This window comes from Aplidium turbinatum, chromosome 6 (genome assembly GCF_918807975.1).
Source record: "Aplidium turbinatum chromosome 6, kaAplTurb1.1, whole genome shotgun sequence".
In the NCBI taxonomy this organism is placed as follows: domain Eukaryota; kingdom Metazoa; phylum Chordata; class Ascidiacea; order Aplousobranchia; family Polyclinidae; genus Aplidium; species Aplidium turbinatum.
In genome coordinates, this window is record NC_137477.1 from 12579847 (window position 1) to 12595314 (window position 15468).

The 15468-nt window shown below is 39.9% G+C and overlaps 1 protein-coding gene and 1 non-coding gene across 2 annotated transcripts in view; both read left to right on the top strand.

The window, feature by feature from the left end:
- Window positions 1-15468, top strand: part of LOC145771985 (uncharacterized) — a 53203-nt gene that overhangs the window by 16630 nt on the left and 21105 nt on the right. The window contains exon 4 of the mRNA XM_082583778.1: window positions 2370-2563. Coding sequence (XP_082439904.1) covers window positions 2370-2563 — 194 coding nt within the window. The remainder of the gene's footprint in view (window positions 1-2369; window positions 2564-15468) is intronic.
- On the top strand, window positions 8096-8168 carry Trnav-aac (transfer RNA valine (anticodon AAC)). Its single transcript has one exon. It is a non-coding gene; the product is annotated as a tRNA-Val (tRNA).

Sequence of the window (15468 nt, forward strand, 5' to 3'; positions counted from 1 at the left end):
ACAAAAATATAAGTATGATTAAATAAAGGTAGGCTACACTGCATATAACTTTGTAAACCAGTTGTGAAAGCTTATATAGCCTACACAACCCAGATTGCAAATCAGTCGTGAATTACATTGATTCAACGTCTGTGGACGTAAAAAACGACTGATTGGCTGGCTGGGAACTAACTTAGCCTCGACTACTGTAGAACAGCAACAATAGCGTAGGCTACATTTGGCTACATTGTGTTGATATTTTCTCAAACGATTCTTTGAGAAATTTGAAAATTGATATTTTCTTTATTTATTATAATGAGAAAATAAGTTTAGATATATTGCTGGATTAGCCATGGTTAGACAAACAACATTGGGCTAAAATAGGCCTACCATATTTTCATAGCCTAAAAAGAGGACACGTTTCGCCAGCGGGTAAAATACAAGTAGAATGTTACGTATGAAGAATTTTTTATATCCTTTTGGATAATTATAATAGGCGTATGCAGGAAAAGTTACAGGAAAAAAACAGACACAAACAACCCAGACAAATTTGTTTTTCGCAAGCCGATTTGTTGCAACAAAATAAAAATGTGATGTGATAATGTAATAAAAATGTGACAAATCAGGCAGTATATCTGCAGGTAGCCATACCTTAACTTTTTCAGAAAAAAAAAAGGATCAGTTTCAACGAAATCATAAAATTACTTGCTTGAAATATAATTGAAGTTGTAGCCTATAGGCCTACAGGCTACAGCTGTTAATGAAATGCTAAGGACAGACTCAACTAAAAGGCTGTTACATTCCCTGTACTATTGTGACTGCATTATAGATTAAATTCATTCTACATTTGCACCCACATAAGTTGTAAGCATCCACGCCACGGTTTATTTTAAAAATAAATATTTTTGAAATGTTTATGTTATGCATAGTGCACATTAGATATTTTTTCGATTTGCTTCACATGACAAATTAGTCAAACTATTAGCAGTGCCGGTCTTAGGGTATTTCGGGCCCTGTGCTAAACATGCTTTGCGGGCCCCAATGACAATGATCCAATTCAGTGACAGCCGGCGGGCGAAGCCTGACGACGTGTTCGCCGAAAGCGACACCCAGAAGCGGGGGGTCTGGGGAAAATTTTGAAAAATTACTTTGAATTTGGTGCATTCTGAGAGCATGTTCAACAAAAATACCGGTGCTGGCTTGTGAATCGAATTGAGCTTTTTCCATTGGAAATGACAAAAATTACTGCATTTTCTGATTGGGACAGTACATTACATTATGATCTACAATCCCTAATTTTCTGAGTAAATTGCGGGCCCATAATTTGCGGGCCCTGTGCGATCGCACGGTTTGCACACCCCAAAGACCGGCACTGCTATTAGCCTATGTCGGTAATCAGCATCGTCTAATACAAGCGTTGAATCAATACAAAATAGATCTGGGTAAAAAAATAATTGTAAAAGTGTGAGAAGCTTAAAATGTAAACATGTCAAACTCTTTTGCAAGTTTTTTTTAATGATTTATTTCTTTGTGATTTAGCCTACTCCATTTTTTTTATTTTGTCCCAATTTTTCATTTTTATAAATTTGTTGATCAGATCTCCTCAAATGAGGAAATTTCCTCACGATTGTTGCATTGGATTTGCAGTTCCACTCGCACTCATCGCTGACCACTATTTGGCTACTTTGCCAAAGACAATCGCAAAGCAATGTAGTATGTTTCAATGAACGTCTAAGATTGTTTCGAACAGCAGATCAAATAGTACGTCAATGTTTTTTTGAAAATCTATAAATCAGCATGTTGCATTGGTACAGAAATGGTTGGAAATTGCGAAAAAGTCACATAACAATTAAATCCTGTTGAAAACATGAGCAAGAAAACTGAAAATGTAAAAAAGAGGACATTTGAGCATTTTTGGGTGTCCTCGGAGGACAATTTATTTTTCTTCAAAAAAGAGGACAAATCCTCTTAAAAGAGGACATATGGTAGCCCCAGCTAAAATAACTGCTCCGTAGCTACTCCGAAACACTACTCCTGCGAGAGCACAGTCACACAATAGACTGTATGGTTTCTTGGGATGGCGCAACGGATAGTGCGTTGGCTTTCCAATTGTGCAATCCTGGTTCGACTCCCGGCTTCAGCTGGTTGTTGAAAACACCGCTCACCTGTACCTAGGCCCTAGGATGTAATAAATTGAGTGGGCATAATTGCTGCAGGAAAGGCGGCCGAGAGAAAGGAACTGGCCACCCTGCTCTCCTTAGTGCCGAAGGCTTTGTAGCCTACAATGAGAACCTTATCTTCTCATATGCCCAAAACTTGAATCAAGTATGGGACCTCCTTTACCTTTTATAGTTTCTTGATCATCAATACAAAACGTGTTTTTACTTTAGATGTAGACATTCTCTGCGCGATAAAAGAACACTGGCGTTGACGAAAAACTGGTTGATCATATGTCAGATGAACAGAAATTATCAAGTTGAAAAAGATGGGGTTGTCCCTGCAGGAATTACACTTCAGATCAGGCGTCTAGTTCCTTTGAAGTTTCTTCGAATCTGCATCTCTCGCCCAGCACAAAAAGTCATAGGTGAAGACGTTAATTTTTTTTAGGTTTGTAATTCCTGGTTTCGATGCAAAAATTACATCAGTAATCAGGCACAGAGATTTAAAACAGAGACTGATTTAAAATAAGGATTTCCAACCAGCCTTCGTTACCTACCATTAAGTTAAAAGGCTGCGTGAAAGTAAAGGGTTTCCAGAAGCAGAAATGCTATATTGAAGTAGGCTAGTGGTGGCCCAAAACTAGTCTGATTAAAAGTCACCACAAGATTTGAAATTGCTCCGAAACAGCTTCAAACCAACTTATTTTCAATAATATTTGTAAACTTGCTTAAAGAAATTACAGGCTCACAAAATAATTTACTAAGTAGCCTATTATTGAAACTAACAGCATCAAATCAAACATGGTAGCAGCGGAGGCGTTGATCCAGGCATAGCCGTACGAGACCAAACCATTTTTGGGGGGCAGAAGGTAGATTTGCCCAAATCTGCACGCTTTTATAGAAATTGCCCAAATATAATGTATGCGGTGCATGATAACACTGAAAAACTTTTTGAAAAATCCCTTTCGTTGAAACATTAAAACTTGTCCAGGGATACTTTTTGAACAGTTCAGGATTAAAATCTCGTTTTGCAGTTTCCCCTTGGCATTGCTTTTTGTCATACAAACTTAAAATCGGCTGGTGAGGACCTTCTGATATGGTAGCATTTGTTATAGTTGTAATTTCTTCCTGGTCATTTGACACACAATTTTCAATAGAATTATTACTTTCTACTTTCTGGCTTAAATCTATAACTATTGGTTTTTTGTTGATAATCTCAGCAGATAATTCTTCCTCATGCAAATCATGATCTACTATTTCTACATTTCTGGCAGATGTCAAATTTACAATTTGATACATGAGTGGCCTCAGTTTTTTCCATATCCTTATCAGTGTTTGCTTCATTAGCAACCTCGGCAATTGTTGATTCTTCATCTGCTAGCTTGTGTCACTGCTGGAAAAATTCTGAGCTCTTGTTGTACCGATACTGAACGTTAACTGCCGTTGCTTTGGATCTTCATTGACTGTTATAAATTTAATGTTACTATCCTCACTGTGTATCCTCTTCAGGTGTTCTTTTATGTAATCAGAGTAAAACCTTTTTTTGCACACTGTTCATTCTACCTTATAGGCCTATCTGTACGATCTGGCTCGGGTTCCAAATAGCGACTGTCAGAACAGCGACTGTCAATAGAGCGACTACACGACAGCGATTCATCAAGAACTCGATTAATTAAAAACAGCGACCTCGAAATTTGGCCTCCAAGTCAAAACCTGCTGACTGGCATGATATAAATCCAAAAATTATGAAGTCGCTATTATGAAGTCGCTATTATGAAGTCGCCATTATGACAGTCGCTGTTTTGACAGTCGCTATCCGGCCTGGATGCCGTACGATCTTTTTCTAGAATCCATTGCTTATCTTAAAAATAACTTATCTCTGTTAAAACACCTCATTGAGTATGCAATGCATTCAAGTGCTTTAATTAATTCTCCATTATAGGCCTATAATATCTATGCCATAATGAGGTAATATCAAAATTAAGATAGGCATACACATCCAGATATAATGTTTTAGGTATGTTGCTCTCATAGTCAAATTTCTGCAGTATTGCAGGCGTTTGCTAACTGCTGACATCAGAACCAAGGGCTATACATCTGCAGTAAACTATAGTAGGCTAACCTACGGACTACTGTAGCCTACACATAACCAATGTATGCCATCGTGCAGCAGTAACTGTTGAATGCTTGAACTAAAAACTATAAAAATATGCTTTCTACATCATCACAAGAAACACTTTCTATGCATGCAGCTTGCCAACATTTTTTTGCAACCAGAAAAAGCACGTCAAGTTAATGCAAACAACTGGATCTGTCTCCACAGAACAGAAGTCAAAATTTTATTATAAAAAAAGTGGAGCTGCCATGTTTCACACAAGATCTTGCAAAGCAAATATTTTGCCAGCTTGCATGCAGGGAGTCGAACCGTTTGATTTTTCCGGTTCGGGTCCGGTTCTGGTTCAAAGATTGTTTCAAAATTTGGTTCAGTTTCGGTTCAGGTTCGAAGAAACTTAAAACCGGTTTTATAAGTTCCGGTTCGGGTCCGATAAAATTAGGCCTAGGCCTACGATTGCCCAACTACTAACTAGCCCAACTGGGCGTGAAAACCGCAAGGTTGGCAACACTGATCTCAACACTCCTTTGCTCAATTAACTTGCCTTTGTTGTTTGTTGCACAAGTTACAATCAAACTATATTGTCTATGATGTCACAGAACAGAAGTTGTTTACCTCAAAAAATTCCTCTCCAAAGCATCGATGATAGTGGATCGTGTGTTACGGAATAGGCTATAATTCATCCGTACAATGTGGCCTCCAAGATAACAACATGCTACGTACAACTTCACTTACCACAATGCGAACAATGACGTAATGCTGGAGTGAACCGCTTTTTTCAACCGGTTCGGGTTCGGTTAGGGCAGTGGTTCCCAACCTTTTTGACCATGCGGCACCCTATCAAAGAGATAAATAGTTTGCGGCACCCTGGAAAAACTGGATCAATTTTATGAAATTTCTGTATTTCAAATAACTGTATGAAATAACACAAAATGAGTTGTACAGTGTATCGCGCGTAAATAAATATATTTATTTAAAAGTTAGTGTGAAATTTGGGCTTGACTTCTTGCACAAAGTCCCTTAAATCTGGAGGCACATTCGATAAAGTCACCCGCATTTCTTCCTCGACTATAAGCAGTCGTTCTCGTTTTTTAGTTTTTAGCGCGTGACTTCTGGAACGAAGAAACTTCAAGATCAAGCTGCGCTGGTTCGACTCTCGGGGTGTGCGCTTGAGCAACGCACGTTAAGGATTGCTCTCCATTCAGCGGCATTTAATGGATGGAATAATTCCCCATAGGCAACAACACTTCAACAATCGGAAACTTCACTCTGTCAATCTCGGTGACCGGGCCTGCGTCAGTGATTCAAAGCCTCTACAAGTATGCGAAACTGCCAGGATTAAGCTCTGCAAGAAGTTTTCCCAGTCCGAGGATAAAGATTCAATCAATGTTCGTCCAAAAAATCCATTCTCACATAGGTATGACGTGAAAAACTGCAGCAAAAGCACAAAAGCTTTCTTTCAAACGCAAGGATATTCATTTTGAATTTTTATCCATAACTCGAGAGAGGCATCTGCTTGTGCATAAGCTTAAAATTTCCATCGTTACGAATGTCAATTAATTCTTCTTCTTCTTAAGATTTAAAACAATATGAGAGTACGCTGAGTACAGCAAAAATGCTTTCTCACCCATGCGTAATTTTCCGTGGACATGCTGGAAAAATACTACTCGATTTTTTTTCTTCTAATGAATTCAGTTGCTGAGTTACTTATTAGTGAGACAACTTCTTTGTTTGTTCTTCATTTCCGAGAAGTGTGAAAGCATGTCAAAGTTTCTATTCTACACTTTTAAGGACCACATTTGCAGTTTTTCTGTCAGTGCTTTCGTTTTATTGGTTAAGTTAGGCTATAAGTTAAGAGAGTTTTATTTTTGCCCTGCATTTTAGCATTTACGTTATTTAAACGGTTGAAGATATCTACTAAATAGCCTATACTAATTTGGAGACCCAATTGTAATTGCAAAGCAATTCACAAAATATATTCATACCTACCTATGTACCTATTCATACCTATGTATAAAGAACAAATTAATAATTATAAAAACTTATTTTTTTCTCGATTAGCTATGTATCGTGCTTGTATGCGCAGGTATCCCTAATGCAAAAGTTTCCTATTTTATAATGGTTTGCAAACAATTGTGCAATTTTATAATCGTGCTGGGTCACACAATCCGATAATCCATCACTGCAATTTGACTTTGTGCGCCGTGAAACGCAAAATACAATCATGAAACCTGGCAATAATGATGCGTTTCAAATGTTTTTATGGAAAGAACAGCAACGAATCAAAATCTCTTTCACGTTGTTTTTCCTGGACGAGAAAAGAAAGGTTTACCGCGGATTTGAGGTAAAATAAATAAATAAATTCTACACTTAATGGGTTAAAGTTAAAATAAAGAATGGGCCGCAGTATTGCAATATCTCGCGGCACCCTTGAGCATTGCAATTGGCACCCCAGGGTGCCGCGGCACCCCGGTTGGGAACCACTGGGTTAGGGTTTAAGCTAACTCAAATTTTCGGTTCAGTTCCGGTTAAGGTTCAGACAAAATCGCACCAAAACCGGTTTACAAAAATCCGGTTCGGGTTCGGTTCGACTCCCTGCTTGCATGGCAGGTTTTGAGTTGGAAAGCTTTGAAATAAATGAATATTGTATATTATGATTGGTTTGAGATTATATATTTCAGCAGTAGCATTTTAAATGTTGGTGAAATTAACATGACACAGTTGCATAAACAAACTAAATATTTTATTTTTATTTTGGGGCGCAACTGCATCATTTTAATTTGGGTAGTTTTAAATAAAAGTAACCAAACAAAGCTAAGCAACACCACAACATTAACATTAGCCTACATTAACAAACAAACAAAAATAAATTGACTTGACTTGACATTCAACAGGTATAACATTTTTGGCATAGCAGTGGCCTAGCAAAAGGATAAGATCATGTTTTCTTCGGCATTTTTCGGAAATATAGCTAAGTCTACGTTTTCTTGTTGCTAATTCCTGGCTGAGATGTTTGAATGTTTGGTTTTGGCAAAACTCGCTCTTTTAATGCAGTTTTGTTTAAAATTAGGCAAGTTTTTTTTAGACTGAAAGCATCATTCTCAATATCGTGACGTCACACAACATTTTTAAGGGGGGGGGGGCATGGCCCAGTGCCCCCCCCTACGTACGCTAGTGGTTAAATGCATTTCGTACTACAGTTTGATCACCATGCAATACAATAGGCTACATCAATACGGGTGTGCCAAATGAAAAATTTGCTGCACATTTCTTGTGCAAACAAAAGGCTGTAGCCTACTTAGTTTGACAGGTAAAAGATATTAATTTATAGTTTTTCTTAATTCATTCAATTTTGTAGCTTTTCATATAGCAATTTTTGCCCTAATAATTGCAAGATTTTGCCCGAATTTGCGACGTTTTGAAACAACGGGAAGGGCAGCTGCTCCCCCTGCCCCCCCTGGCTCTTACGGCTATGGATCCAGGGGTCAATTGGTTATTTACCCTCCAAAACCGAGAAAAAACACGTGATTTTTTTCTCAATAGTATTGCCAAATCTTTTTACCGTTTTGCTTGAAAGTAGAACATATCATCGACTAAACAAAGAAGAAACACTAAACAGAAACATAAGCTGTTGGGGGAAAAGGTGTAGTTTTGCAAAACGAAAAAATAAATAAAAAACTAACATTTTAGAAATTTAGAAGGTGACAAATAAGCAGCAAGGAATAACCCGCACTCTTCTTTCTAGATTTAGTTTCTTTGTTCATTTTTGCGAATTCGCTCGGGCGAGCGGTATTGAACCCGTAAGGCAAGGTAATATATAAATATTTTCATGTTGTTGTCAAGAGTTTCCGTAGTGTAGTGGTTATCACGTTCGCCTAACACGCGAAAGGTCCCCGGTTCGAGCCCGGGCGGAAACAACTGTTTTTTGGAGTTGAACTTTTTTTTGGTTCTCGAAAGTGAACTATTTTGCATTTTTTTTGTAGATCAAATCAAAATTTGAACCACAGCTACACTACAGGATACCCAGTTTATCTTGTGCATACATACTTTCATCAAGCAGACTGCTTCATAAGACAAAGTTTAGACCTGCAAACCGTAGACGGTACCGTAGGCTACTATTTCAGTGTATAGTTTGACAAGTGTGTTGGTGACTTGAATCTCTGCCATGGAAAACCATCGAAGTCGTAGAAGAAATGAGAACCTTATTTTCTCATGCCGCAGAGATTATATTAGGCACAGTGCTCATAGGCTCGGCCTAAAAGTAAACGTCGGTGGGCGCTGCTGAGCTTGCTGCATGGTGACGTAGATTGTGCAAGTTGTAACATTTTCTACCTACAGTATTTTTAATTGAATACAGTGGCGCGGGAACTATTTTTCTCTAGGGGGGGCTGAAGCTGTCGTAGTGTTGTCAGCTTCTGGGGGGCTTCGCCCCCCAGACCCCCCTTACATGGGGGAACATTTACAACTGGTACTGGGCATGCGGTCTCCTGTGTAAAAAAAAACGACGCTAAAACACACACATTGCAAATTGTAACAAATGAAGAACGGCAAACAGCAAAGCAGCTGTTCAGGAAATTAAAATGAAAACGAACAAATTAGAAAGTTATATGAAAACGACAGTTTGTAGAAATGAGCTCTCACACGCTTCCGAAGATTGATTTTCGCTCAGGTGTTTTCTCTATAAACTGTGTCATAAGTTCTTTGACATCCACAGTGTCCAAAATGTTTTGGTGGACAAGCATCAACGCAAGATGAGTACCGTAACTCGTTTTTGTGTCATTGAGCTTCTCAACCACGTTTTCAGGCGTCTTAGAGCAGAAAAAGAACGTTGTGATGATGCAAGCGAAACCGAGAGGCAAAAGCAGAGCTCCACGAAATTTTGCGTTTCTTTGAAAAGATTCAGTGTTTGAGGGTTTAGTTGGACGAACTGGACGAACTACACATGGAACATGGAGTGGCAAAACAACACCTCCCGACTCCATGATTTCCTACCCGACGTCGATCCCCACCCTCCGGGAATGTCCCTCGCAAGACTTGCGTGGGTCCGGCTTAACCGCCTACGAACCGGCGTCGGTCGCTTTCGTTCAGACATGTGCAGATGGGGCCTGGCTCCCTCACCGGGATGCGAGTGTGGCGCCACAGACCAGACAGTAGATCATGTCGTCCATGACTGCCCAATCCATCAACCACCACATGGAACGCTTGGACTGAAGACCCTGGATGACGAGACTGTAGAGTGGCTGATGACATCATGCCCAAACATATAGTCCCGAAGAACAGCTCATACGACGAAGGGTTTAGTTGCAATAGTATCTCAGCAACCTTTTGAACCGAGTTTGCGGATTTTCCACTTACAACATCGCTGAGCAAAGTAGGCTAAGTTCCGTTTTTAGGCGATCTTTTCTGATGGCATTGGGTAAGCTGATCTCAGTATCAGATCTTTCCTCACCGTTTGCACAGATCAAAAGGACCTTCTCTCTGTTGGCTGCTGTAAGCAGATCCGCCTGGTCGAATCTTCGATCAAGCTCAGCTTGAACCAAATCAAGGGCTTCGATGTATTGCCGTTTCTACGCTCCTTCTCCCGCAGACGACAAAGCATCCGATTCCTCTGTGTTTCGAAATCTTGCTGGAGTTTTTCTCACTCGGAAATCCTTTGGCGTCTTTAGGTTATTGACAGACGCAAAGACGTTCGCTGTTTCCATAAGCTTGGAAACGGATTCATCTTTTCTGAGATTTTGATCCGTTCGCGGAGAGTGGTGATTGATTCCAAAGCTGAAGAAGCAAAGATCTTTGGAGCTGTCTTGCGACGGCTTCTGCAGACTGAAAAACTTCCCCGCTGCAGGTAATCGCAAAATAAAGCCGCGTCGTGCGTGCTTGTTTTACCAAGCCGAATACGTTTGCACGTGCGTCTCCTCTCATTGCACTACGGTATCTTCTGGCATGTCGGTCAGACTTGACAAGCATTATCATGTATTATTGTAATGTCCAGAAGTAGCCTACGCATGAAACGTAGGCTAAATAGTGCAGAATGATGTCCAATAAACGATGTACCGCCGTGTTAGTAGGGAAGGTGGCTAGCACCGCCACTGAGAGGTATAGCTCCCTGTGATTGACGACTCTTGCAATTGATGAGCGCGACACGTAACAGGAACTCGATTCATCGTAGCAATTAGTGTTCAAAAAAATTTCTGAAATTATGTTATGTAGGCCTACCTTAAATTGTCAGAATTTTCTAGGGGGGGGGGGCTGAAGCAATTATTAAAAATTCCAGGGGGGGCTGAATTTTCTCTAGGGGGGGCTGCAGCCCCTTGAGCACCCCTACTTCCCGCGCCCTTGATTGAATATCAACTTCTGAAGGCGCTAAATCAACGTGTTTTGTTGCATCCAAAGTCCATACTTTTTGTTTTTAGTAGTTTTAGAGCGATACGGCATTGCAGAATATTGGGATTTCTATTCTTCATATATTTATATAGCCTATTCTTTTTCTTAAACTGCACTTGCTTTGGCGGGAACCCAAACTAAATATCTAAAAAATGGTATCAAGCAACCACTATATCAATGTGATCTTAGTGTGGTGTTGGTAGGGCGGATTACGTATTTCTCAGATGGTAGATAATAGTTTCATTGTTGGTTTACAATAAAGATCATGTTTTAAAGAGCTGTGTTAAAAATCTAAACTATCTCATTCAGATTTTAGTTTTCCTTGGTAAAAATTCCCCGGGCCCAAACCTGGGACCTTTCGCCTGTATAGCAAACGTAATAATCACTTCACTATTGACTTTTGACTGACCTTCCATCAGGGCCGTAGCAACGAAGAACGTGGCCCCCTCCGAACATAAGTCGGGCCCCTTCCAACGCAGAAACTAGAATGTGGTATTTATTTTACACAACATGCAGGGTTCATATTATGTATACACAGTAGAGGGCATAGTTCCGCTAATTAGCCAAGCTAACGCTTTGGTTAACGGATTAGCATTTTCGCTAATATTTAGAAATTTTAGCGGACTCGTTAGCGAAAGTAAATTTATTGGAAATCCGCTGATTTCTTTGTTGAGAGCTAACTTTTAGGCTTATATTAGCTGCGGTGACAGTGTATAGGCCTACATAGGTCTACAGTGACAGTGTGACAGTTTTAGTGATAGTTTTACAGTGACAGTTTTATTCTGCTGATGGTCCTTTCAGCACTAGCGACAGTAACTGGTGTGGTCGGTCAGAAGAATTCTGGTGCAAATGCAAAGATTCGGATATATCTCCTGAAGGCTGTTCTTGTACGTTAAAAAAATGCTTGCCGTGACAAGTCCTCTCTCTCTTTCTCGATGACATAAATAAAACGATTCAATTCCATTATTAGTTCGTTGGCATCAATGTCTCCCATTTTTCTTTTAATTTTTTTTGCATTGATTGTCCAGTTCCATTGTCCGCCCCATTAGCTCAGTGGTTACGTGCCCGCTCAAAACCACGCGGCGCAAGTTCGACTCTCGGAGTGTGCGCTTGAGCAACTCATTTCAGGACTGCTCTCCATTCAGTGGCACCTAGTAAATGGAATAATTTCCTGGCAACATCACTTCTATAATCGGAAAACTTCACTCTGCTAATCTCGGTAACCGGTCCTGCGTCAAGAGCCTCTACAAGTAGGCTATGCGAAACTACCAGGAATAACCAATCAAGGCTTTGTCAGTCCGAGGATAAAGATTCAAAACCAACCAACCATTTTCTCTGAGACGCTTCTTCAGGCTACTAGCGAGCGTTGTATAGAAATTCAAACAACTTGTACCACTTCACGAGTTGGTCAAAGCGCAAAGAAACAGAAGACATGGCCTGATCAGTGAGAACAAGAAAAAATTGCGATTTGATTTTTTCTTCAGCTGAAAGACGACTCGAATCATCCGCACCTTCGTAGCCAAACATTCTCTTCCTACGTCGTACCTTGTTTTTTGAAAACACCTGCTCAATACCAATAAGCTCTGCTATTTTGCGTGCGTTTGTAACCACGTTAGCCTATATCCTGTATTTCGATAGTCTTCCAAAAACTTCGGCGGAGGGGTCCTCATTCCTTGCGGGGCCCCCTCCGATCGGAGGGCGGTTGCTACGCCTCTGCCTTCCATCCACCTCGTGAAAAAAAGTGAGTTTTTTTTAATGATTTAAAGGTTTTGCACATAAGTTATAACTTATTGAACTAAAACCTAGCTGTCTCAAACCGGACTCGAACTGGAGACCTTTCACCGGTAGACAAACGTGATTAACATTGCACAATGGAAACGTAAAAAACTTTTGTGAGCAAAAAGCTGTGTAAAGAATCTGCTTTCCGCAGAGATGTACGTATACGCCGCAAATTGCTTTGGTGGGAACGTTTTGTTTTGTGAATGTTTTGTTTACGCTAACGCTTACGGCCACATTTTTTTGGATAGTTGTCGCTTGAGGCTACGCCGTAAAGTTTTCGCGTTTTTTTTAGCGCATAGCGTCAACGCATACTTTTTAATGTCTTTTTTTCGCTACAACACGCCAATACCTTCCAGCGCTGCAGTTGAAAGAATGTTTTCAATGGGCAAAGACATATTGGAACCAAAACACAGCAAAATGTCAGATGAACACTTTCAGATGCTTGTGTTTCTTCGTGGAAATTCAAAATAAACTTGTTTGTTTCGAGCGGATTATACCGTGTGAATGTTTGGCACCTATCAAACAAAATGAGTTTATGCTAGTGTATGCGCTGACGCTGCCAACTTTTTTTACAAGTTACGTTGACGCATATGGCGTATGGTTTTTCGAACCTTTGCGTTTACGGCTGACGGCGTCAATATTTTTTGCATGCGCGTACATCACTGGTATTCAGTTTGTTTTTTGTGTGTAGTTTACGATGTACAAAGTGGTTGTCAAGAGAAGAAACTTTCATAGGCTACCTGTCAAATATCCCACTGATAAGCTTATGTTAAAGCTGGGTTCCTTGCTTTTAAGTTATACGTTACCCAAGAGACTCTAAATAATGGTATTGAATGGTCAGTGGACTTTTTACTAAACTTTCCACCTTTTGACGTAACGCACTAAAATTGAAAAATTTCGGGAGTAGGCTTAACTATTAACTACGATTCATTAGAAAAGTAACATTTCAAGATAGGCTACATACAGGCCTATTGTCCATGTGAAGTCCTAAAAAATAGTCGGATTTCTTGGGGGTTTTGCCAAGTCCGAAGTAAACAATGCAAGTTTGTCTTGGAAAAAAATGCCTGTCAAGATGCAAGTTGAAAGAAAAAGTTGATTTAAACTTTCCAACAGAAAGGATAGGCCTATAACTTACTGATCAAGCCAAAAGAAGTCGTAGTTGACTGAATTTTAAAATTATTCTACCGTAACTTACAACTTGATTAATTTTGCCACAATATCAAGATCTAGTGGTTAGCCGAAAATTGTGCTTTCATCTTCACATTGTTCAAGTAAACGTTGGAGTGTCAATATTGAAGCAGACTGTGTTGGGTTTACAAAAAACAACCTATAAGCTAGACTCTAACCATTCTCTAGCCGCTAGAGATTGTTTAAGATTAGTTTTAAAAAGCAGTACTTGTTTTCGATCCAGCGACGTTGTTTAAAAGTAGCCTGCATTATATTCCTTGTTTTTGCTTTATTTTTTTCCAACAGGTCTATTTGATTGAAGCAGCCGTGGCCTTATAGTAACCTCTGGTCAGTGCCGGTCTTTGGAGTGTGCAAACCGCGCGATCGCACAGGGCCCGCAATTTACTCAGAAAATGCAGTAATGTTATCATTTCCAATGGAAAAATTCAACAAAGAAATTAGCAACAAGAAAACATAGAGACTTAACGGGTGCAGCCTATTTCGTCCCCTGAACATTTCGTACCCTGAAAAGATCGAGAAAAAACAACAGAGCTGAAGTCGCTGATCGGAGTTGCAGCAAAAATTTCAAAATTTCTCTCGATCTTTTCAGGGGACGAAATAGGTCGAAATTTGATTTTGTTACTCCGATTTCAGGGTACGAATTTTTCAGGGGACGAAATAGGTTGCATCCAGACTCAACATAGAGACATAGCTTTATTTCCGAAAAATGCCAAAAAAAACATGATCTTATTCTTTTGCTATGCCACCGGACAGCATCATTTTACAATAATATTCATACCTAAATTTTTGTTGAACATGCTCTCAGAATGCTCCAAATTCAAAGTAATTTTTCAAATTTTTTTGGGGGAAGACCCCCAGATCCCCCGCCCCTGGGTGTCGCCTTCATCACGTCGTCAGGCTTCGCCCGCTGACCGTCAAACCACCCCTCTTCCCTTTCAAAATACCTAGCTACGCTACTGAATTGGATCATTGTCATTGGGGCCCGCAAAGCATATTCCGCGCAAGGCCCGAAATACGCTAAGACCGGCACTGCCCCTGGTTATAGTTTTAATTTTACAACCTTTTTGGAGACAGTTTTTATAGAAAGCAGGCTAATTGGCTTCATTGCCTTCGCTTTTTATACTGTATAGGCTATAACATGTCAACATATCGGACAAGCTTTTACTGTAAAACAAACTAAAAGTTTAAAACGCTTGGAAGTTTGGCATAATAAGTTAAGGCAAAAATGTTTATGAATTTTAACCCAGTTTCACTACGCTCACACGACTACGACGAACCCAGTTTCGATTTATCACTTAAGACTATTCCTCTCACCAAAAGCAAAAGAAAATCGTTGTAGGCTACAATTATAGGCTTTAGCCAACTCGAAATAATTAGCAGTTTGAAGCAAAAATTTTTTTTCCTGCGAAGTTATTTTTTTCGTTCTCAATTCATTTAAAACCCCTTGGTAGGCTTACAAGCATTGATTGATTGACTACTCCATCTTCACTTTCTGGCCGAGAAATTCTCTTGGAAAACTTAGTCCTGGTAGTTTCACATAGGCTACTTGTAGAGCTTCACTGACCCACACCCGGTCAACGAGATTGACGAAGTGAAGTTTCTGCTTGTTGAAATGCTGTTGCCTGTAACGTATTTTGTTCACTGTGTGCCGCTGTACTGGAAGCTGTCCCTGCAATGCGTGATTCAGGCGCACACCCCGAGAGTTGAACCAACGCCACTTAGACCTAATTTTGTCGTTTACACTCAACCACTGAAAGATTTTTGCAACGATGCCTTGTAATTCACTGAGTACCTGTAATTCCCTGAAGTTTGTATTTCAAGACTACTTTTCTTTCGAACGATGTGGCAGAAAAAGTAGTCAAATTGAGA